We start from the raw sequence: 25,417 nt of genomic DNA, 5'->3' as shown, positions 1-25,417 counted from the left end.
AAAAATACAAAAAATTAGCCGGGCGTGGTGGCGGGCGCCTGTAATCCCAGCTATTCAGGAGGCTGAGGCAGAATTGCTTGAACCCGGGAGGCAGAGGTTGCAGTGAGCCGAGATCGCGTCACTGCACTCCAGCCTGGGCGACAGAGTGAAGCTCTGTCTTAGAGAAAAAAAATACCTACATTCCTCTTGGGGAGGTGGCTGTGAGAACAGCAGATCTGAGTGGGAGAAAACCTAGAGACGGCCTCCCTGCCTTCTGTACGGAAGAAGCAATTCTTGGGCACCCTCTTTTTAGTGAGGAAGCAGGGACGGAAAATGAGTCCTTGGGCCAGCGCGGGAGGAGAGGCTGGAAAACATATCAATATTCAGGGAGGCACGGAAAGGGCTCTCAATGGATCTCTCACAAAGTGCCATCAGGGCAGAACTGTCAAGGGCCCAGGGATTCGAGGAAGCCGGGGCGGAGCGGAGAGCCCAAAAGTTGAAAGTTTTCTTGGCAGATGAGGGACGGAAAGGGATTTCAGGAACAAGGATCTCGTGGGTGGGCTGTCCCAGTTGGCGCGCGGCAGAGCGCAGACCAGGGTCTGTGCAGGACAGGAACCGCTTAGTAAGGCTCCAACCTTTTAGAGTCAGCAACAAGCTCTTTCTCCGGATCCGAAGGCGGAGGGACGCTGAGCTCTCATTGGCGAGGGCCCGAGCGCGGCTAGGCCGCGCACCAGACCCGGAGCGTGGGGCCCGAAGGCTGGAGGCCGACTCCGGAGCTCGGCGCCCCAACCGGGAAGTGATCGCAGCAGCCCACCCGCCTGACGCCAGCGGAAGTGCGAGACCTGGGCGAGCCTGCTCCGCCGCCGGGCGCCCGGGAAGGGGCGGGCGCGGGGCGGGGCTGGGGGCGGGCGAGGCGGGGCGGAGGGGCGGGGCTTGGCCGCGGTTGTTTTTACCCAGGCCTCGGCGCCTAGGCGCTCGGCCGAGGTTGATCTGCGTGCAAGTGTGAGCCGCGAGGCAGCCAGGAGGGCCGGTGCGGCGCGGGGAGCCGGCGAGCGCGCCTTCGGCATTGGTCGCCGCGATGTCAGCTCAGTGCTGTGCGGGCCAGGTGAGCGAGGCCGGGTGCAGCGCGGGGGTTGTCAGATCGGAGAACCGGGCCAGGAGTCTAGGCGTGGAGGACCTGCCTGGGTGCGCTCCCAGCTCCGCGGCCGAACGTAGGGCCTGGGTGGGTCGCTCGGGCTGGTCCGGCGGCGCTCAGCCGTCCGGGAAATCCTGTGCCCTGGGCGGGCGGGAAGGGGCTGGGGGAAGCCCGAGAGGCTACCCCGGGGTCTTCCCGTCCGGCCTTCGGGACTCCGTGTGGGGCGGGGAGTGCCGGGCTCGGGCGGAGGATCCCGACTGCTCTAGGGGCGTGTCGCCTCTTGCACCGGGCACTGGTGAACAGCGCCGAGCTCCATAGCCCTCTCCACTCTGCTTGTCGGATGAATCCAGGAAGAAAAGTGGGTTTAGGCACCGTCTCCTTTGCTATGCTCTGAATAAAACTCGGGTCAAACAACCCAGGCAGGTTGCGCTTGGCATCTCGTAGTCGAGCGTGGGCTCTGTACCTCTGAGAATGTCTCGAAGCCTGACTTCCAAACTACCGGGCGCAGGTCTGGGCGAAGGGAGAACTCAGCCCTGCTTCCTGAATTTCCCGACCCAACCCTAGCTCGGTACTAGCACGACTGCCTGGGTAGAGCTGGAGCCTTCCTGCCTCTCTTTGCAAATAAACTTGTTCGAACCTGTTTTTTAACTCTCGCCTATTTAAACCTATGATGTCTTAAAACATTATGTCTCCTACCAGTTACTGCATCAGTGTAGAATTAGTACGTCTTAGCCCTGTAATGCTGGTTTCACTCCTTCCTGCAGTTAGAAAAAACGAAGTAGGTGAGTCTCCTGGATGTGGAGCTCCTTTCTCCCTTTACATGTGGATTATCAGCGTTTCGGTACAGAGTTTTAATGGAGTGTTTTCACGAACGAATCAGACTCTGGGGGAGCATCCAGGTTCGGGGTGTTCTTGCTGACACTCAGCCTCTCCACAATCGAGGCCAGCTGTAAGGGATGCAGGGGTTAAACTGTGGGTTTCTGTAACCGGCGATTATACTGGCAGATAATCTGTCCTGTTTAGAGTGGCCACGTGGAGCTGTCTTGGTTTTTGAGGTCTAATACTGTGCTTGGCATACATTAAAGCTGGCCTTTTCAGAGTTGAGGAAATTGAGGCTTTTGACGACTGAGATGAAATGATTTTTTTCCCCTGAGTCAGGCAGAGAGAGAGAAAGAGAATGAGAATGGTCACCACCTTACCAGGTATTTGAGAACAAGGTGGACCAGCAAAGACTGTTTTTAGAAAGCTCTGCAAATTTTTTATTCTCGTTTTGAAATACTTTTTCTCCAACATGATGCAACACTTTTTTATTACGTAGTAATGATATAGCTCTTTAGGGGCATCTGTCCTGGTCCCTTGAAGTCCCCTTGAGGCTCTTTCTGTCATTCCCAAGTGCCTAATTTAGGGCTCTGTAATTACCAGTATTCAAATGGGTTTTGTAAAAGAATTATTTTGCTACTGATGTTTTGGCAGGTTTCTAAAGTCTCCCCTCTTAGGACTTTGGAAAGAACCAAATCAAAGTTAACCCCTGCTTTCCCAGGCCTGCTAGAGGCATCACTGTGGTGGGCCTCAGTGCAGTGTGATGGTGATCACACTGTGATTTCCTGTGGATGGGGCGGTAGGAAGTTAAAAGAAAAGCAAACAGGCTGGGCGCCGTGGCTCACGCCTGTAATACCAGCACTTTGGGAGGCAGAGGCGGGTGGATCACCTGAGGTCGGGAGTTGGAGACCAGCCTGACCAACGTGGAGAAATCCCATCTCTACTAAAAATACAAAATTAGCCGGGTGTGATGACGCATGCTTGTAATCCCAGCTACACAACTGAGGCAGGAGAATCGCTTGAACCCAGGAGGCACGGGTTGCGGTGAGCTGAGATCACGCCATTGCACTCCAGCCTGGGCAATGAGCAAAAAGAGCAAAACTCCATCTCAAAAAAAAAAAAGCAAACAAAACCTCACAGCACCATCAGAAGTTACCAATTCTTTTGTTTGTTTCTTTGGGCACCTACCTTGTGCCAGAAGCCTGCTTATATAGTCATAAGTCAGACAAGCATCTCTACTCTCAATGGCCTATCTGGGCAGGGGAGATCATTCATAAACATGGAAACAATGAAACAATGAATATGGTACTGGTACTGTCAGAAGGCCGTGTGGTAAGCAGCCTTGAGGAGGGTTGCCGAGGGAGTCTGAGAAGATGCCTGTGGAGTTGAGGCTGCTCGGTGAGGAGAGGCAAGGGAGTCTAGGGTGGCTGGGGTGTCTTAGATGAGGTCAGAGAGAAGAGCAGGACCAGAAATGGCCAGAACCTGTCAGCCGCCTTTGGACTTTGGATTTAATTCTGGTTGCAGTGAGAGGCTGTGGGAGGATTTTGAGCAGGGGTGAGCTGTGGTTTGATTTACACTTAGAAGATACTTGGGGTGTTGTGAAGACTGGACTGCAACAGGGGCTACAGTGGAGGTGAGGAAAACAGTTCCAGTTGGTCATATGCAGCATTTGGTGAGGAAAACCCAAGTGGATATTTGCTTCTTAGGGGCAAGCAGTGTTCTAGGCTTCAGCAGTGAACAAAAATGCTTTCGTGATGGAGCTGGAATCCTGAAGTCGGCTGTTGCTGTAGTCCCAGGAGGAGACAGCGTGGTACCTTAATTTAGGCTATGGCGGTAGGAGTGAGTACAGTGGGACATCATTGGCTTTGGGTGTATTTCAGAGGTAGAACGATTTGAGCAAGGATTAGAAGTGGGATGTGGGAATGAAACAGACTCGGTTCCTGGCCTGAGCCACTGGGTAGATGATGATTGCATTACTGAGGTGAAGTAGGAAATTGTTAGGAAGAGGACATTTGGTGAGGAAAACCCAAGTTTCTTGGCTTTGTTACATTAGAGATGCCTATTATAAACTTAATGGAAATGACAAGTCACCAATTAGGTATTTAAGTCAGGAGACATTTGAGGTCAGAGAGAGACATTTTGGCGACTTTCTTTAACTGAGGACCATCATGAACAATATGTAACCCAAAAAGAGCCTAGGCTTTGGACTTAGACCTGGGTTTCAATTTTGAAATCTGGACAATGAGGACTGGTGTGACTGGATGAATTACTTACCCTCTATTACCTTATTTTACCTCAACTATTGAATGGGTGGTACTTAGGGTTATTGTGAAAATTACATGTGATGATAAGTGTGAAGCCTGTAATACAGGATTTGGCAGTGTGAGGAACCCCCCAAATCTTAACTTATTAGCGGCCATTACCCATCTGCATCAGGATAATATCCAAGTCAGCTTATTTTATTTTTGTATCTACTCTGATACTCACTTTGGTTTTGTTTAGGGTGTTGGCTAATGGATGCTAAGAAGGTAGAGATTACAGGGGAGTGGTCACTCAACACTTTATGGGTTCAAAGTTCTGTGCTAGGCCCCTAGAGACAAGGTAATGAACACAGAGCTCCTTGTTCTCCTTTAACTTAAGGGCTGTGTGGAGGTGGGAGTGTAGGGGGAAGTTAGCTACAGAAAATGACAGTACAGGCTGGGCGTGGTGGCTCTTGCCTGTAATCCCAGCACTTTGGGAGGCCAAGGCAGGTGGATCACTTGAGGCCAGGAGTTCGAGACCAGCCTGGGCAACATGGCGAAAACCCTGTCTCTACTAAAACAAAAATTAGCCAGGCGTGATGGTGCACGACCTGTATTCCCAGCTACTTGGGAGGCTGAGGCACCAGAATCACTTGAACTTGGAAGGTGCAGCTTGCAGTGAGCTGATATTGAGCCACTGCACCCTAGCCTGAGCAACAGAGTGAGATGCTGTCTCCAAAAAAAAAAAGAAAAAGAAAAGCAAATGACAGTGCGCAGAGGTGTGTGCTTGGAAAATCTAGACAACCTTTCCAAGGCAGTTTGACAATAGAGATTGAGGGCTTACTGCAGGCAAGTATAGGCATTTATGACAATAATAATGCTGAAATTTATTTCACCCCACAGTATGTGCTTTGTTTTTACATACATTGTAATTCATTCATTCCTCACAAAACCCCTGCTTGGCCTCCTTTTACAGAATGAGTCAACTAAAGTATAGAGAAATAAATGAACTGATGTTACCAACTGACTGATGGTAGAGCCAGGCCTTGCATACTGGCCCACCTGACTTGAGTTGGGTGACTTTTGTACCAGACTGCTATTCCTTATTATTCCTATATGAATAAATAATAATTGCTCCAGATGGACCCAGTGCAGTTTTGAATACCCTGCTATTGGCTGTTTTGGTAGATATTGTTGGCTGCCAGTAGTTAATGGTTGGGTGAGGTTTAACTTCTCCCTCATGCCTAATTCAGGTCATAAAGACCAAAGTCACAGACCAAATTCTGTCACACATACAGACAGTGGCAGGCGTATGGAATAGTCATGCAGCCTGTTCTGAGACTTCCTGACGTTCCAGCTCTTTGACCTTGTTGGTGCTCTGATAGGCTTCTTGCCTGAAAAGTTCACCTGAGGCAGATGCGCCAACATTCTAGTAGGCAAGACTCAGCTAACTTCTGGTTGGTGGGCAGCCAAGACTGTTGAACCAAGAGGATCAAGCCCATGGTTGCCATTCTGAGTAAAGATTCACTCTGTCTTTTTTTTTGAGACAGCATCTCACTCTGTCACCCAGGCTGGAGTGCAGTGGCGGGATCTTGGCTCACTGTAACCTCTGCCTCCCCGGTTCAAGCGATTCTCTTGCCTCAGCCTCCTGAATAGCTGGGATTACAGGCACCTGCCACCACACCTGGCTAATTTTTGCATTTTCAGTAGAGATGGGGTTTTGTCATGTTGGCCAGGCTGGTCTGGAACTCCTGACCTCAGGTGATCTGCCTGCCTCTGCCTCCCAAAGTGCTGGGATTACAGGCACGAGCCACTGTGCCGGCCCTATTCACTCTATAGCCAGTTTATGCAAGGCAGGAATGCCCAGGCCCAGGTATTTCCAGCCAGATCCTATTTCTAGATCACCAAGATTTTCCTCAATGAAAACCCATTTATATATGTATGTATGTATGTATTTAAAGATGGTATCTGGCTCTTGCCCAGGCTGGAGTGCAGTGGCTCAATCATAGCTCACTGCAGCCTCCACCTCCTGGGGTCAAGCAGTCTTTCCGCTTCAGCCTCCCAAGTAGCTGGGACTACAGGTGCCTTCTACCATGCCTGGCCAGTTTTAAAAAATTTTTGTAGAGACTGGGTCTGGCTTTGCTGCCCAGGCTAGTAAAACTCATTGCTAATGTCCGTTATGTTAATTAACAAAGCCTTGAATGCCACCAGGGACTATCCATCGTCAAAGATAAACAAAGCGGGACATTAGTTAAAGCAGTAAAAACACGTTTTATTCAGTAACTGTTGACTGTAGGGGAAAGAGCTGAGCTCCATTAGGTTTTGTGCAGAGGTGACTGGGCCTTTTAAAGAGAGCCTAATAAGGGAGTAAGGAGGGGAGCGAGCGGTGGCTCAAGAGTCAGGAAAGTGAAAAATTACAGAGTTGGTTGGTGTAAATGCGATTAGGCCAGCTGTGTGGTCTTTGATTAAATGTCTGCTGGAATAGGTCTTATCAGGGCAACTGATGCCCCTAGAATGCAGCTTAAAACACACACCCATATACAGAGTCCATGAAGAAGACTTTTTTAAAAAATAAATTACATACCACATACAATAATGATGATTCCAGGCCGGGCATGGTGGCTCACGCCTATAATCCCAGCACTTTGGGAAGGCTGAGGTGGGTGGAGTTCAAGACCAGCCTGGCCAACATGGTGAAACCCTGTCTGTACTAAAAATACAAAAATTAACCGGGCGTGATGGCATATGCCTGTAATCCCAGCTACTCAGGAGGCTGAGGCAGGAGAGTCGCTTGAACTCAGGAGGCGGAAGTTGCTGTGAACCAAGATCGTGGCACTTCACTCCAGCTTGGGCAAGACAGCGAGACTCCGTTTCAAATAATAATAGTAATGATGATGATGTTTCCCCCAAAATGTCCTTCCTTCTTCACTGTAAAACCCAAATCTCTACTTTGAGGTCCCAGCTCAATTAATGTTTCCTCAGTAATGATCTTTCTCTTGTTTTGAGAGTCCTCACAGAATTTCTGCTTTGTGACTTGATTGCACCACTTAGTACTGGGTCATCTGATGCATTGGAATTAAATCCTGGCTACTGCAAGGATGTTTCCTCTCTTCTTATAGGCAGAGCACTTACTGTGACCTAGCTGAACCCCCTGTTGAGCTCTTTTGGTTACAAAACTGTTGTTCCCTATTGCTCTTTGTTTATAGTGATTGGAAATGTTAGGTCCTCATTATATTACATGGTGCTTCCACTGGAAGGGATCCAGTTACAAAAATTCATTCTTTCCATGATGATACTTTTTTGAACAAATGTGGGAAGTATTTGTGAAACAGAGAAATCACACATATCATTACCCAGAGAGAACCACATTTTGATGCTTTATATTCAGGTACTTATATTTACTATTTATTATTTTATTTTTTTTTATTTTTGAGACAGTTTTCACTCTTGTTGCCGAGGCTAGAGTGCAATGGTGTGATCTTGGCTCACTGCAACCTCCGCCTCCCGGGTTCAAGCAGTTCTCCTGCCTCAGCCTCCCGAGTAGCTGGGATTACAGGTGCCCGCCACCACGCCCAGCTAATTTTGTGTTTTAAGTAGAGATGGGGTTTCGCCATGTTGGCTAGGCTGGTCTTGAACTCCTGACCTCAGGTGGTCTGCCTGCCTCAGCCTCCCAAAGTGCTGGGATTACAGGCGTGAGCCACTGTGCGCGGCCAATATCTATAATTTTACTTTGCAAAGTTGGGATTATGTTGGAAGTGCTGTATTTGAATCCACTCTTTTTGCAGAATTATGGGGTGACTGATAAAGTTTTTTTAACATGCACCCACCGCTTATCGTAGCTGTTAATGTTTTATGGGCCTACATTCATATGTAGATAGTCTTCTACCTTCAAACTTGATGGTTTCTTTCTTTCTTTTTTTTTTTTTTTTTGAGACAGAGTCTCGCTGTGTTACCCAGGCTGGAGTGTAGTGGCGTGATCTCGGCTCACTGTAAGCTCCGCCTCCCGGGTTCACACCATTCTCCTGCCTCAGCCTCCCGAGTAGCTGGGACTACAGGTGCCCACCACCACGCCCGGCTAATTTTTTTGTATTTTTAGTAGAGACGGGGTTTCACCATGTTAGTCAGGATGGTCTTGATCTCCTGACCTCGTGATCCACCCGCCTTGGCCTCCCAAAGTGCTAGGATTACAGGCGTGAGCCACCGTGCCCGGCCTGATTGTTTCTTTAGAGGTGTTAATGTTGAATGTGTGAAAGTCACTTAATGAGCTTTTGCGTTAAGAGGTTTGGGTGTGTTTCTATTCCCAAAAGGACAAAAGTAATGAAAAAAAAAATCCCTAATTTCATCTCTGTTAGATGGCATCATTGACAATATATTTCTGTCATTTTCAACATTTTCTTTAACTTTGATCTTTTCTTTTTACAATTACTTTCACAGATAACGTCTGTCCAAATGGTGGTTGAGTCACTGTTTTCCTGCTGCATGATGGGGGCCATCTTTGCTTCCACTGCATTAACATTGAGACCTGTGTTTCTTATCACTAGCACTGGCACTTTTATTTTCCGGTTCATCTTTATAAAGATGTGGGCACAATGCAGTAAAATGCCCTATAATTGTTCCGTCAAGGTGATGTTTTGGTTGATGTTGGCTAAATACGGTAGTCCCCCTTTACTTGCGGTTTTGCTTTCTGTGGTTTCAGTTAACCTGAGGTCTATTGGGGTATGAAAATATTAAGTGGAAAATTCCAGAAATAAACAATTCACAAGTTTAAATTATGCCCTGTTCTGAATAGTGTGAGGAAACCTCACTCCACCCCACTGGGATGTGAATCAATTCTGGCCAGCATCTCCATGCTGTCTAGCTGTCTACCTATGATCCTCACCCCTTAGTCACTTAGGAGCCATCTCGGTTATCAGATCCACTGTCGCAGAATTGCAGTCCTTGTGTTCAGGTCATTCAAGTCACCCTTATTTGACTTAGTGGCCCCAAAGCGCAAGAGTAGTGATGCTGGCATACTGTCATAAGTGTTTGATTTTATTATTTGTTATTGTTGTTAATCTCTTACTGTGCCTAATTTAGAAATTAAACTTTATCATGAGGCCAGGCAAGGTGGCTCATGCCTGTAATCCCAGCACTTTCAGAGGCTGAGGTGGGTGATCACTTGAGCCCAGGAGTTAGAGACCAGCCTGGGCAACATGGAGAAACCCTGTCTCTACAAAAAACACAAAAATTAGCCAGAGCATGGTGGTGTGTGTGCCTATATAGTCCCAGCTACTTGGGAGGCTGAGGTGGGAGGATCACCTGAGCCCAGGGAGGTGGAGGCTGCAGTGAGCCATGGTTGTGCCACCGCACTCCAGCCTGGGTGACAGAGTGAGATCCTGTCTCAACAACAACAAAACTTTCTCATAGGTATGTATATACAGGAAAAAACACAGTATATATGGGGTTGGGTACTATCCACAGTTTCAGGCATCCACTGGGGATTTTGGAACACATCCTCCTCGGGTAAGGAGGGACTACTCTATATAGCTCACTGGTGAGCTGATACAGGAAGGGTGGCTTAGGGGTGTCTTTGTGTAGTGTAGCTAAGTTCAGGTTGTCAGATAATCCTCTGTCACTTACCTTGAACAGTATGGAGAGTGAAGGTTGCACTCTTAGTTGGAGAGTTCGCTTGATGGTTGCTCATTCAAATATGTTTTCTTGGGCAGCTCTGTAGCTGACCTGGCGAGCTGACAAATAGCTTTGGGGTGCAGGAAGTCTGACTTTGTAGGCACGGTTGAGGAGAGGCCAGTCTGTAGGTGTGGGAGGCAGCCTCTGAGTCATCTCTCTGTGCTAATTAAATAAAAGGTAACACCCCCTTCCCCATTGCTTGCTTTCCGCCCTCGTTTTCTGTATAGAGGCTGTAGATTTCCCACAGATAGAGTATCTGGGAGTGACTATGAGACATGGAAGCTTTACTTTCCAGTTTTCCAGGTATTTTAATGTAATCACCAGTTAGAGCCTCAGAAAGGGCACTGCAGTAATTATGGCATTGTCTACTTTTATTTCAGAGCAGTATGTGGCCAGATCATCTATGATAACTTGATGTTAAAAAGGAAGTCTTCATATAAGCTGATATGTCTACAGAACTAGCCATTGGATGTAATTCTTTGACCAAGCTATTTTTAGTACTTTAAGTGGCTATACCTGCCTACTTGTAAAGACCCAGTGTTTTCTTAGTGTTCTGAGTCAAGCCGCATTGTTAGTGAATTTTACACATTGCTGTTTTCAGTTGAATTTAGGGTTACGATTGGATCCTGAGAATAGTTTCAATCCAGTTACCAATCTAAATCATTGTGATTGTTCCCAAATATTAGGCATTCCCAAGTAGCCCACAGTAAACCTTTGCAGCCCTGCTTAAAATGTATTTTAAAACATTTACAGTGAGAATATCTCCATATTCGTCTAGCTTATATATTAATGATATTTCAAAACATTTTAGAACTTAATCTGAGAGTCAGTATAGGGCAGTAGGAAATTCAAATAGTGAGTTGGTGTGATTACACAGAACATCTGTTTGAATTTTAAAGGGAAGCAGGATTTTACTTTTGGCTTTTCTGTAGTTTGCCTTGTGAGATTAAAATTGCTGATGTTTAAGGAAAGCAGCTGTTGTGGAAAAACTTAATGGGTTTTTATCAGAGAGTAAATTTTGAAACAATTTGTGGGTTTTTGAAGTAAGGTTACAGTATATAGTGATTAGACAGCATTTTTACTCTCATGAAAACCGTCTAGTCAAAACAGAAGTAGGAAAAACACATGCATAACATCCCTTAAATCTTATTTATGAAAAGATAACTAGAGGAGATGGGAAAATCAGACTTCTGTTTAAGTATCATTTTTATAAACTAGCTAAGTGCATTTTGAAACAAAATTCATGAGGTCTTTGTGGAATGCCTTTTCCATTTTTTTGTTTTGTTTTGTTTTGTTTTTACGCTCACATTATGTCTCAGCAATTTAACAGAGGGCTGATTTCCTAATGCTTTGATCCTTGGTGAGTGTGGTTCACCCGAACTAGGGAGGAATTCAGTCTTTTGTTCTTGATTCCATGCTCACTGATCTCCTCCACTGCCATTCTCAGAAACAATGGCAGTATTTTGTTTCCATAGTAATGAAACTGTTTGCTCTAATAGGATTTTATAGTGGTAATTTTTCTTTAGCTTTGCTAGCCTTATCCCTAAGGACTCTAGGACTTTGTCGGACTTATTTTATTAGCTGTTACTTTTTTTTTTTTTTTTTAAAGAGCTGACAATCCCTAAAGTAAAATGTCAATTGATAAATATTCTCTGGGGCCAGGTGTGGTGGCTCATACCTGTAATCCCAGCACTTTTTGGGGCTGAGGCGGGTGGATCACCTGAGGTCTGGAGTTGGACACCAGCCTGGCCAACATGGTGAAGCCCCGTCTCTACTAAAAATACAAAAATTAGCCAGGCATGATAGCACATGCCTGTAATCCCAGCTACTCAGGAGGCTGAGGCATGAGAATTGCTTGAACCTGGGAGGCTGAGGTTGTAGTGAGCTGAGATCACGCCATTGCACTCCAGCCTGGGCAACAGAGTTGAGACTCTGTCTCAAAAAATAAAAAATAAAAAATAAATAAATATTTGCTGGGTACCTAGAATAATAAAGTTCAGAGGCTGTAGCTAGCCCTGCTTGTGCTTGGGAGTGACCTGTGAATAGATGCTGAATTTGCTAGCCGTGTGAGACTGTGCCTGGGGCAGTGCTTCTTCACAGACTGGATTGAGGGTTTGTTTGCCTCAGCTTTGCACCTTTTATCTTTTGGAAAAGGGGAAGAAGCTGGGGGTCCCTTGGCAGGGACATTTGCCCCCAGAAGTGGATGAGCCCACGCAGGGGAGCACGGGGAGAGTGGGTCCTCCTTCCTGAATGGGCTCTAGAGATCCATGCAATCCTGCAGTTGCACATGCAGTTGTGTTGTTTATGTTTTTTATGAGAAGGAAAGCCTAACCTTGGAACCTTGAGAAACATCTCCGATTTAAAAGGCACACATTCCCTGTAGTCAACAGGGAAATAAAGGAAATTAAGTGAAGGTAGAGCCTGCCTGGAGGGTGGGGACAGGTGTGGAGCCACTGGCCTGGTCAGACGACAACTTGAAGTCAAGTGAGAGAGGAAGATCGAAGATCATTGTCTGTGGATTTTTGAGAGTGCTGGCTTATCTGGAGGCTGAGGTGGGAGGATCGCTTGAGCCCAGGAGGTCGAGGCCGGGTGAGTTTTGATCTACGACACTCCAGCTTGGGTGGCAGAGCGGGACCATGTTTCTTTTTTTGTTTGTTTTTGTTTTTTTGAGACGGAGTCTCGCTCTGTCACCCAGGCTGGAGTACAATGGCACGATCTTGGCTCAATGCAACCTCTGCCTTCTGGGTTCAACCGTTTCTCCTGCCTCAGCCTCCTGAGTAGCTGGGATTATAGGCGCATGCCATGGGGCCCGGCTAATTTTTGTATTTTGTAATAGAGATGGGGTTTCTCCATGTTTGTCAGGCTGATCTGGAACTCCTGATCTTGTGATCCACCCACCTCGGCCTCCCAAAGTGCTGGGATTACAGACATGAGCCACTGTGCCTGGCCGAAACCATGTTTCCAAAAAAAAAAAAAAAAAAGTAAGGCTGGGTGTGGTTGGCTCATGCCTGTAATCCCAGCACTTTGGGGGGCCGAGGCAGCGTATCACTTGAGGTCAGGAGTTTGAGACCAGCTTGACCAACATAGTAAAACCCCATCTGTACTAAAAATACAAAAATTAGCCAGGCCAGGTGGCAGACATCTGTAATCCCAGCTACTCGAGAGGCTGAGGCTGGAGAATCGCTTGAACCCGAGAGGCAGAGGTTGCAGTGAGCCGAGATCGTGCCATTGCACTCCAGCCTGGGTGACAGAATGAGACCCCATCTCAAAAAAAAAAAAAAAAAAAAAGTGCTTGGGGGTTTTGGTAGCCTGTTTCCAGGCAGCGGAAGGTAGAGAAATGCTGGGGAGCTGAGGAACTCAAGCCAGGGAGGGGAGGTTATTATCTTTTAAGATAAAAGGAGGTACAGATTAAGAGCCTAAAGAGGTATGGGCTGGGCCTAAAAGGATGGTAGTAGGAAAACAGCTTCCTGCCCCCAAATTGCAGGATGCTGAAGTTTAACTATTCTTTAAGTTCTGCCAAAATCGAGTCCAAGGGTAGCCCTCCATCCCCTTTTTTCCTTCAAAGAAATCCCCCACTTTCTGTGCTCTCTCCTACCTTCTACTTTTTCTATCAAAGTTTGTGGAATCTCATCAACTGGGATTCAATTCTTTGAAAAATTCTGGAGAGGCAAGTCTAGTTCTGGAGAGATCCAGGTTTTGCTGCTTGCTTGATTATTTTGTTTGTTTGTTTATTTATTTATTTATTTTAATAGAGACAGGCTCTCACTATGTCGCCCAGGCTGGTCCCAAACTCCTGGGCTCAAGCAATCCTCCTGCCTTGGCCTCTCAAAGTGTTAGAATTACAAGTGTGAGCCACCATGGCGGGCCTTGCTTGATTTTTGAGGCAGGTTATGGAACCACAGAAACTCTTGGAAGGTACCTTAAAAGGCATCCATTTTTAATGACCCATCTGAAGCTTAGATGTCCTTTTAAATGCCCCTTTTCAGTGTGCATCTGTGTTTGAATCTCTCCAGTGCTGGGGAGCCCACTACTGTTCCTAGTTCTTAAGTTTTCTTGTTAAGTAGGGGAAGTTCCGTCTCCCTAATGTTGTTAAAGAGACAAAATCCCCATTAACAATATTAGTGATTGTTGAAGGGATATAAATCAGATGTTTTATGTAAGAGTCTTTTTTTATCTGTAAAGTGGTGATGCAGTGTGTCAGGGTTCAGTGTAGGAAGCCAACATCACTCTAGGTATTTTAGAAAGAAGAGGATTTACTATAGGGAATTAAGTATGTTTAAAAAATAATCGTAGAACTAAAGGAGCAAGAATGAAGGGGCCACCCCCGGGACTCTTGAACTTAAGAATGTTGCCTAAAGACCAGGGGTTCTGTCTAGGTCCTGCTGCTCAGCACACAAAAAGCTCATGACTGAGATCGACAAGGATTGTCAAGGAAGAAGGCTTTAATTGGGTGCTGCAGCCAGGGAGATAGGAGCTCAGTGTCATCTGTCTCTCTGACCTACTAAAACTAGAGGTTTGTATAGCAGGGAAGAAATATAACAGTGTGTAACATTTTGATATTCAGTCTTGCTCTGTCATTTGGAGTGCAGAGGCCCGATCTTGGCTCACTGCAACCACTGTCTCCCGAGTTGAAGCAATTCTCATGTCTCAGCCTCTGGAGTAGCTGGGATTACAGGCATGTGCCACCATGCCCAGTTACTTTTTTTATGTTACATATTTTTTTGAGATGGAGTCTCACTCTGTTGCCCAGGTTGGAGTGCAGTGGTGAGATCTCGGCTCACTGCAACCTCCGCCTCCTGGGTTCAAGTGATTCTCCTGCCTCAGTCTCCCGAGTAGCTGGAACTACAGGCGCATGCCACCACACTTGGCTAATTTTTGTATTTTTAGTAGAGACAAGCTTTCACCATATTGGCCAGGCTGGTCTCAAAACTTTTGACCTCGTGATCCACCTGCCTCAGTGTCCCAAAGTGCTGGAATTATAGGCATGAGCCACTGCGCCTGGCCTAATTATTGTATTTTTAGTAAAGATGGGGTTTTGCCATGTTGACCAGGCTGGTCTCGAGCTCCTGACCTCAAATGATCCACCCACCTTGGCCTCCCAAAGTGCTGGGATTACAGGTGTGAGCCACCACTCCTCCTGACCTATTTTTCTAAAAGGGTCTTTTTTTAGTATTTGGTAGATACTAATATAGCCATATCACCCTTTTGGCTTTCAACTAATCTGTTTTTATACTTAAAAGTATGCTTTTCATAGATGTGATAGAAATGGGTCTTTCTTGCTTTTTAATCCAATCTGACAATCTTTGCCTTTTTGTTTTGTTTCACTTTTTTGTTTTGTTTTGTTTTGAGACGAGTTCTTGTTCCATTGCCCAGGCTGGAGTACAGTGATATGTTCACAGCTCCCTGTACCTTCAATGCCCTGGGCTCAAGTGATCCTTCTACCTCAGCTTCCCAAGTAGCTAGGACTACAGATATGCACCACCTGACATGGATTTTTTTTTTTTTAATTCTCTTTTTGTGGAGACAATGGCCTTACTATGTTGCCCAGGCTGGTCTCAAACTCCTTGGCTCCAAGTGATCCTCCGGCCTTGGCCTCCCAAAGTGTTGGGATTACATGTGTGAGCCATATTACCCAGCCAACCTTTGTCTTTTAATCGGATGCTTGAATCATTTACATTTAATGTAATTAACTTATATGTTTGAGTTTAAGGCTATAAATTGTTGATCAGTTTACATTTCATTTCCCCTTCTTTTTTTTTTCTCCTATTATTTTTTAGCGATGAGGTCTCACCCTGTCACCCAGGCTGGAGTGCAGAGGTGCAATCATAGCTCACTGCAGCCTCAAACTCCTGGGCTCAGGTGATCCTCCTGCCTCAGCCTCCCAAGTAACTGAAACCTGGCTCATTTCCTCTTCTGTTCTTTGTTCTTACCTTTTTTTGAGGAGAGGGCTAATTGAATATTTTTCACTGTCTTTATATGCCTTTTTATTTCTTCTTATTATTATTATTTGAGATGGAGTCTTGCTCTGTCACCAGGTTGGGGTGCAGTGGTGTGATTTTGGCTCACTGCAACCTCCGACTCCTGGGTTCAAGCAATTCTTCTGCCTCAGCCTCCTGAGTAGCTGGGATTACAGGCGCGTGCCACCACGCCTGGCTAATTTTTGTATTTTTAGTAGAGATGGGGTTTCATTGTGTTGGCCAGGATAGTCTTGATCTCCTGACCTCATGATCTACCCACCTTGGCCTCCCAAAGTGCTGAGATTACAGGCATGAGCCACTGCGCCCAGCCTTGCCTTTTTATTTCTTAAGATGTTCTAAGGATTACAGTATATAGCACCTTGAAAAAGGGAGAAGCATCAAAACTTTATCATTAGTGATGGAAACCAATCACTAGGTAGGCAGATCAATTTACAAGATACTGATTTAATCTTGAAATGATGAATTAAGTAACATGACATGAAAACTAATTTAAGAACAATATTTTATGCTTTACAGAAATACATGGCTGCGCACAGTGGCTCATGCCTATAATCCCAGCACTTTTTGGGGACTGAGGTGGGCGGATCACTTGAGCCCAGGAATTCAAGACTAGCCTGGGCAAAATAGTGAGACCGCATCTCTACAAAATATCAAAAAATTATTCAGGCATGGTGGCATGCACCTGTAATCCCAGCTGCTCGGCAGGGGGCTGAGGTGGGAGGATCTCTTGAGCCAGGCTGAGGAGGTCGAGACTGCAGCGAGCCATGATCCTGCCATTGCACTCTGGCCTGGGCAGCAGAGGGATACCTGTTTATATGATTTAATTAATCATATAAATGTTTATTTTATTTTCCTTTTGGACATTTAGTGTAATTTTAAAAAACGATTGTAAATACACTAGAGCCCTGAAAATAGTTCTGCTACAATACAACATGACATATGCATTATAAAAATTACCACATTAAGCAGAACTGCACAATGAAACCACAGGTCTCACGGGGAAAATTTGGTTAAGGGCACAATATTCTAAAACTTTGTCAGTGACACATTTGAAAAAAGGAACTGAATAAAAATGATATTATAGTTTTATAAATGTTAAATGGTTAAGAAATACATCACTACTATTGTAAATGTGGCAGTTTATTTGAAAAAGTCTTGAAATTACCTTGTGGAAATGAGTTTGGAGAGTTAGGCTTTTGAGCAGTTCAGAAGCAGCGGGAGGAGGGTTATCTGGAATTGGATGGAAAGTTGTAACATCAAATGTGTTTGGTGTGACTCAGTGCACTTGTTGAGCTGAGCTGTGTGCATTTTTTGTGTATTACCACGAAGCTTAATTCAGCTTGGTGCAGTTTTCTACCTGGTGTTTCTCAATAGACAGAAATGCACATCCTAGACCGGGCGCGGTGGCTCACGCCTGTAATCCCAGCACTTTGGGAGGCCGAGGCGGGTGGATCATGAGGTCAGGAGATTGAGACCATCCTGGCTAACATGGTGAAACCCCGTCTCTACTAAAAATACAAAAAATTAGCTGGGCGTGGTGGCAGGCGCCTGTAGTCCCAGCTACTCGGGAGGCCGAGGCAGGAGTATCGCTTGAACCCGGGAGGCGGAGGTTGCAGTGAGCTGAGATCGCACCACTGCACTCTAGCCTGGGTGACAGAGCAAGACTCCGTCTAAAAAAAAAAAAAAAAAGAAATACACATCCTATTATGCCCAGTTGTTCCATAACATATCTATCCTGTTGGAACAATTTTGTGTTTTCAAAGTAAATATAGAATAAATAGCTCAGAAGCCTTGGACTTGCAGAGCTTCAGGAAGGCTGACCAAGCCTTGCCCCTGTTAGCTTTCTGAGGGAGAGAGTTGGCCCCACTGACTTCCTTTGGACCACCTCCCAGAACATTGGCACTGGAAGGGTCTTCTGCTCTTCTGACCCAATCGTGCTCGATTTCTTATACCATAATAAACAACTCCAGAGGCAGGAACTTCCTATCTTTGGAGGCAGCTCTACTTCACCCTTAGGGAGATTTGGTTTAATTCTTCTTCCTGCTGGCTTCTCAAGGCTTTAGTGACTTGCGTGTATCCTGCGGAGGGATACAGCTATTTTTGTATAATAAAGTTAAAAGAGGCAGAGTGGAAGGTGGGCATGGTCTGTAGCTCCTGGCTCATAGGGTACCATAATTCAGTTGATATTCCTGTTTCTGATTGTAAGAATCCAGTTTCTTTTTTAGTTCATAAGCATGATGATTGGGTTTTCATGCTTGTCTGTGAGATGTGCCTCCCTTAAATCTTGTCATGTCGTTGGTACATTACCCATCTGACATGAAAAAAAAAGAAAAAAAGAATCCCAGTGTTCACCCAAACCATAAACTGAAAATTGGGGCATGCTGACAAAGGGGAATTGTGCCTCTGGGTATGAGAAATTTCACTAAGAAGCCAAAATATCAGACCTTTTAGCACACTCCAATAGTTTTTAAGGATAATGGTCAGGCAGTTTGAAATTAGAACCATTGTGGGAAATCTTTGGTTGGCAGCCAGCCAGAGAAAGTCTCACAGCTGCTGATGAGGTTTCTGATGGGCGTAATGCCCGTTGCTCCAGGTCCTGCATTGCCATTCTCAGATGGCTTATGGGCTGTCCATGGGGTTGTGAGAATCTGGGAAGTCACAGTCTAATTCTGGAGCTAGAAGGATCCTTAAGGCAGTGGCATATCCACCTAACAAGTTATCTCCAGGAAACAGGTCCTGGAGCACAGGGTATCTTCCAAGCCCACACAGCTAATCAGCTCACAGCAGGTAGTGCCCCTGTGCTCTCCTAGCCTTTGCTATTTTCCAGTGCCCAGTACACACTTGGCCTTTGGTAAATGATGACAGCGTGAATGAGTGGATATTGGGCTTTTCCCAAAGATAATCTGCTGTCTTTGCAGAGCAGTGCAACAAAGAGCTCATAGCTATGGATTTTAAACACAGTCTTATGATTTGATTATTTGAATCTCAGATTGGGTGTTGTTTTTTTTTTTTTTTTTTTTTTTTTTTTGAGATGAGGTCTTGCTCTGTGGCTCAGGCTGGAGTGTAGTGGTAGGATCTCAGTTCACTGCAACCTCTACCCTCTGCCTCCAGGGTTCAAGCTATTCTCCTGCCTCAGCCTCCCAAGTAGTGGGATTACAGGTGCCCGCCATGACGCCCAGCAAATTTTTGTATTTTTAGTAGAGATGGGGTTTTGCCATGTTGGTCAGGCTGGTCTCGAACTCCTGACCTCAGGCAATCCACCTGCATCAGCCTCCCCAATGCTGGGATTACAGGCGTGCAGCCTCCCAAATGCTGGGATTACAGGCGTGAGCCACCATGCCTGGCTCTGGATTGGGGTTTTATGCTGTATTTTGTTATAATAAAATCAGTTTAAACTTTTTGTTCCCTTCCTTCTCTTAAACTCTCAAGCAGTTGTTTAAGTTATTTTCCAGAAAGTTCTGCTCTATGCCTGGATGATAGAATTTAACAGAAAGTGGTTTTTAAGACTGTGCTATCTCACCATTAGTGTAGTTGGTGGAAGTTGCAGGTTGCTGAGTAAGGAGTATGAAGCCATTTAAATGAGGCACTTTATGCAAATCATTTTGCCTAGCAGTGGCTTCTGGCTGGAGGCTTTGAAAAGCATGAAGCTGTAAATTATTTCCTTATGATGGGGGTCGGGGAGGAATGAGGGTTGCCACGGGATTGCAATTTTTCTTTTTTCTTTTCTTTTTTTTTGAGACAGAGTCTCACGCTGTCGCCCAGGCTGGACTGCAGTGGCGCAACATCTGCTCACTGCAACCTCTGCCTCCCAGGTTCAAGTGAATCTCTTACCTCAGCCTCCTGAGTAGCTGGGACGACAGGCGCGCACCACCACACCCAGCTAATTTTTTGTATTTTTTTTTTTTTTTTTTTGAGACGGAGTCTCGCTCTGTCACCCAGGTTGGAGTGCAGTGGCGCGATCTCGGCTCACTGCAAGCTCCGCCTCCCGGGTTCACGCCATTCTCCTGCCTCAGCCTCTCCGAGTAGCTGGGACTTCAGGCGCCCGCCAGCACGCCCGGCTAATTTTTTTGTATTTTTAGTAGAGACGGGGTTTCACCGTGGTCTGGATCTCCTGACCTCGTGATCCGCCCGCCTCGGCCTCCCAAAGTGTTGGGATTACAAGCGTGAGCCACTGCGCCCAGCCATTTTTTGTATTTTTAGTAGAGATGGGGTTTCACCATGTTGGCCAGGATGGTCTCGATCTCTTGACCTCGTGATCTGCCCGCCTTGGCCTCCCCAAAGTGCTGGGATTACAGGCGTGAGCCACCGTGCCTGGCCGATTGCATATTTTTTGGAAGCAAGAGTTCCAGCAGGGCTGAGTCTCTGACTTCTTTTTTTTTTTCTCTTGCAGAGGGGTGTGGCAGATAGCTGGATCCAGTGCTTGAGAGGAACACCAATGCTCATTTCATTTGTCCTTCGTTATGGATTGCTTGAGGGTATTCTCTGATTATTAGAGAGAACTGGCAGCTGGTAGGGAGGTGGCTCTTGCTTGTAATCCCAGTACTTTGGGAGGCCGAGGTGGGCGGATTACTTGAGCCCAAGAATTCGAGACCAGCCTGGGCAACATAGTGAAACCCCATCTCTACAAAAAAATACAAACATTAGCTGGGCGTGGTGGCATGCACTTGTAGTGCCAGCTACTCTGTAGGCTGAGGTGGGAGGATCACCTGAGGCTGGGAAGTTGAAGCTGCAGTGAACCATGATTGTACCACTGCAACCCAGCCTGGGTGACATGACAAAAAGACATGGAAAAAAAAAAAAAGAGAGAGAAAGCCCTCCTCTTCTCTTCTTAGCATTTCATTCTCCTTTTTTGATGTTTATAAAACAATTAGGGAGTCCTGTGCATAGCTGATATTTAACTTACCCCCAGATGCCAATAGCACTCACCAGTCTTTGTGAAAACACTGCCCCTGCCTTTACTACCAAGGATGCCCCTGACCCCTGGGGCATGCAGTGATACTGCCCAGAAAAGAAACACTGGGGCCGGGCACAGTGGCTCATGCCTGTAATCCCAGCGCTTTGGGAGGCCGAGGCGGGTGGATCACCTGAGGTCAGGAGTTCAAGACTGGCCTGGCCAACGTGGTGAAACTCCGTCTCTACAAAAATACAAAAAAGTTAGCTCGGCGTGATGGCGGGAGGTTGGAGTGGGAGAATCGCTTGAACCTGGGAGGTGGAGGTTTCATTGAGCTGACAATGTGCCATTGCACTCCAGCCTGGGCAGCAGAGCAAGACCTTGTCTCAAAAAAAAAAAAAAAAAAAAAAGAAAAGAAAAGAAAAAAGAAACACTGGGCCAGGTGTGGTGGCTCAAGCCTGTAATCCCAGCACTTTGAGAGGCTGAGGCGGTTGGATCACCTGAGGTCAGGAGTTTGAGACCAACCTGGGCAACATGGTGAAACCCCTGCCTCTACTGAAAATACAAAAATTAGCTGGGCATGGTAGCGTGCACCTGTAATCCCAGCTACTTGGGAGACTGAGGCAGGAGAATCGCTTGAACCCTGGAGGTGGAGGTTGCAGTAAGCCGAGCTGCCACGGCACTCCAGCCTGGACAACAGAGAAAAAAAAAAAAAGATTTAGGACTTAAGCTACTCGAAGTATTTGATGGGAGGAAAAGGACAAACCTGCTTTCTACTGAGAATTAATTTAAACACATTTTTGATGTGGATTTTTTGGGCTTTTTTGTTCATATAGTTCAGAGGCGGTGTAGCTGAGAAGTTAAGAGCCAGTTCTAATGATAGGAAGCCTGAGTTCCGGTATGTTCTCAGCCATTTACTGGTGGTGTGCCCTTGATCAGTTACTTCATCTGTCTGTTGTTTAGTTCGTACGTCTGTAAAATGGGATAATCCCTAGGATCTCCTTTATAGGATTTTGCACTTGGAACAGTGGCTGGCCCACAGTATGAGTTCATAAATGTCAGATGTTGTAGTGGGGAGGACTGTCACTCTCCCTTAGGATACTGATATCCAAATTGTAAGTTGTCAATAAGCTTTCTTTGAAGTTTGCTCCACACCCTTTCCATTAAAATAAGTAATGTGTAGATCCAATATTTAACCATGATAAAATGGGTTAAAAAGGAGTCCATTCAAAGTGTTGAGAAAAGATGAGTGAACTTTTAAAATAATCTAAAATGGCCAAGATTTTTCTAAGCATGACACAAGATCCATAAACCAAATTAAACAAAGAACTCAAATAACACACAGTTATTCGTAGAACAGAGATCCACTTGCCTTAATTTGCACAGTGTTCTTATAAATCAACAGAAAGTACACATAACAGAAAAATTTAAAAGGTTAGGGATCATTTAGGAAAAAATGCAAATGCCAACAAACGTGAGAAAATGCTCAGTCTTACTTATAATTTAAGAACTACAATTCAGCCAGGCTCGGTGGCTCATGCCTGTAATCCCAGCTACTTGGGAGGCTGAGGCACGAGAATGGCTTGAACCCAAGAGGCAGAGGTTGCAGTGAGCCAAGATCATGCCACTGCACTCCAGCCTGGGAGACAGAGCAAGACTCTTGTCTCAAAAAACAAACAAAAAAACCCAAAAAAATTACAATTAAAAATGAGAGAGTTTTCATTGGCAAAGTTAAAAAGAAAGGTGAAAGAAAAACCTGCTCTTATTGATTTGTGTTTGTTCACTTATGGAGAATTTATTTTGTCATAATGTCTTTGAATCATAATTAAATATGTTCTTGGGTCTAGCAGTTCTTCTATTTCTTGTATTAGAAGTAAACTTGGAATATCTTAAGCACTGATAATGAAGACTAATTTAAAATAAAAAGTTACTAGCCTTTCATACAATGAAATACCATGTTGCCGTTAAAAAGAATGAAATTAACAATGGAATATTATACAGAATAAAGAAGGAAAGCTTGTCACATACTACAACGTGGGTGCCCCTCAAGGACATTATGCTAAGTGAAATAAAAGTATATAATAAAAGTCACAAAAGGACAAATACTGTATGATTCCACTCATAAGAAATATCTAAAGTAGTCAAAATCATAGAAAGCAGAAAGGTGGTTCCCAAGGGCCCAGGGGAGGTAGGAGGGAGAACTTGTGTTTAGTGGGTATAGTGTTTCAGTGCTGCATGATGAAAAAGTTATAGAAATCTGTTGGACAACAATATGAATATACTTAACACTACTGAACTGTACACTTAAAAATGGTTAGGATGATAAGTTTAATGTTATGTGTGTTTCACCATAGTAAAAAAAAAAAAGAGTAAGTTAAATCTGTGAGGAACAGGTAGCCAAGATAACAGTGTTAGTTAAGTAGGGGTTATAAAAAGAGGAGGTTAAAGAATGCTATGTCTATGATGAACCCAGTTATGGTTTCCAATTAGAAAGGCATGTATGTATCCATGTGTGTAGATACGTATATATGCAATAATTCTGAGAGTTTTAAAGATATCCTAGAAACTGCCACCAGTGGTTACAGCAATAGAGTAATAATAGGAGGTTGGAGGGTAGGGGATAATGTTGGGGGCATTTGTTTTTCATTCAACAACGTGAAAGCTTATTTTAGCAAACCTAAATGTGTGAAATTCATCATGTTTTATAATTGTATTTGCTAGCACTGTTTTCATTTTGATATCATCCCTGCCCTTTGTGGTGGGAGTGGTGGTAGTGTGTGATGTGTTTAGAAGTGGGTTTGGAGATAACAGAGTTTAACCCATTTTTGCATTAGAAAGGAAACATCAGTTTGGTTGCACAACTAGTATGAATATGTGGTGTAATTTTTATCAACATTGTCTACAATTTACATATGTAAATGTAGATTTTTCTTAAGTATAGTGAGGTGAATGGAACTGGGAAAAAAAGGGTACGCCAATCCTAAAAAAATGGTGCCAAGATTAAACTGTCAGATCAGTCTTTGTCAAGTGCTCCAGCTGGCTGTGGATTATTAGGAAGTATTATTCAAAGGGCTGCTTTGGTACAAGACAAGAAAATTGCTGGTGAAATGACTGCTCTGGTGCTAAGATTCAGCCATTTCAAATGTGCAGTCTCTTAAAAGTAAAAGTTGGGGTCGGGCACGGTGGCTCATGCCTGTAATCCCAGCACTTTGGGAGGCTGAGGCGGACGGGTCACAAGGTCAGGAGTTTGAGACCAGCCTGGCCAATGTGGTGAAACCCTGTCTCTACTAAAAATACAAAAATTAGCCGGGCATGGTGGCGGGTACCTGTAGTCCCAGCTACTCAGGAGGCTGAGGCAGAAGAATCACTTGAACCTGGGAGGCAGAGGTTGCAGTGAGCCGAGATCATGCCGCTGCACACCAGCCTGGGTGACAGAGCGAGACTCTGTCTCAAAAAAAAAAAGGTAAAAGTTGAAAGATCTATAAAATACTTTCTGTAAACTTTACAAAGCATTTTACAGCAGACTAATAACTTAAGAAACACATGAAGCAATTTCAGCGCCTAAAGTCCTGGGAATTTGCCTTTGGGGATACTTTTTATTTATAGGATACTTCCTATTTATTTATAGGATACTTCCTATTTAAATAAATAGTGTAGTAGTATCAAGAGAAAAAAAGCATAGTAGATTTACCAAAAAAAAAAAAAAAAAAAAAAAAAAAAAAAAAAAACAAGTGTTCAAAAAAAAGTCCTAGTTTTATTTTTATTCTTAAAGTGGCGTTGGAGAGATGTCCACACTTTTACTTCTCTAATGAGCAGAGATGTCCAACCAAGTGATTTTAGAATTATTATTTGAGTTTTTTAAAACTTATCCTAAAATGGCTATTAGGTTATTTTTAACTAAAGAAATTATTATTGTTTTTTTGAGATGGAGTTTTGCTCTTGTTGCCCAGGCTGGAGTGCAATGGTGCGATCTCAGCTCACGGCAACCTCCGCCTCCCGGGTTCAAGTGATTCTCCTGTCTCAGCCTCCTGAGTAGCTGGGATTACAGGCATGCGCCACCATGCCCTGCCAATCTTTTGTATTTTTAGTAGAGATAGGGTTTCTCCATGTTGGTCAGGCTGATCTGGAACTCTCAACCTCAGATGATCCGCCCTCCTTGGCCTCCCAAAGTGCTGGGATTACAGGCGTGAGCCACCGCACCCAGCCTTAAAGAAATTATTGATAAAGTAAAAAGTAGTTTCACATAGCATATACAGCCCGTCATTTAAAGTGTGCAATTCAGTGGTTTTATAGTATATTTACAGAGTTGTGGAACCATTATGACAACTTAGTTTTTGTCACCTCTATGCTTATTAGCAGTCACTCCCAATTCCCTCCCAAACTCCCTCAGAGCCCTGGCAATTGGTAATCTACTTGCTGTCTCTATGGGCTTTCGTAGACGTTTCCTATTAATGAAACCATATAATGTACAGTCTTTAGGACTACTTCTTTAACTTAGTATGTTCTCAAGGTTCATCCATGTTGTAGCATGTGTCAGTACTTCATTCCTTTTTTCTTTTCTTTTTTTTTTTTTTGAGATGGAGTCTCGCTCTGTCACCAGGCTGGAGTGCAGTGGCGTGATCTTGGCTCACCACAACCTCTGCCTCCTGGGTTCAAGTGATTCTCCTGCCTCAGCCTCCTGAGTAGCTGGGAATATAGGTGCGTGCCA

General features: G+C 45.0%; 1 protein-coding gene and 1 non-coding gene across 3 annotated transcripts in view; both read left to right on the top strand.

The window, feature by feature from the left end:
• The first annotated feature begins 921 nt into the window (after positions 1–921).
• SERINC5 (serine incorporator 5) overlaps positions 922–25,417 on the top strand; it is a 150,547-nt gene continuing 126,051 nt past the window's right edge. For both annotated transcript variants that reach the window (XR_001115402.2, XM_003261521.4), the window contains exon 1: positions 922–1,084. Coding sequence is in view for 1 of the 2 variants with exons in the window: in XM_003261521.4 (XP_003261569.1) it covers positions 1,058–1,084 (27 nt within the window). In the remaining variant the exon portion in view is untranslated. The remainder of the gene's footprint in view (positions 1,085–25,417) is intronic.
• Positions 18,032–18,135, top strand: LOC115831943. The gene has a single exon (XR_004027432.1). It is a non-coding gene; the product is annotated as a small nucleolar RNA U13 (small nucleolar RNA).

This window comes from Nomascus leucogenys, chromosome 2 (assembly GCF_006542625.1).
Source record: "Nomascus leucogenys isolate Asia chromosome 2, Asia_NLE_v1, whole genome shotgun sequence".
NCBI lineage: Eukaryota > Metazoa > Chordata > Mammalia > Primates > Hylobatidae > Nomascus > Nomascus leucogenys.
This window is presented reverse-complemented; position numbering and strand designations above follow the sequence as displayed.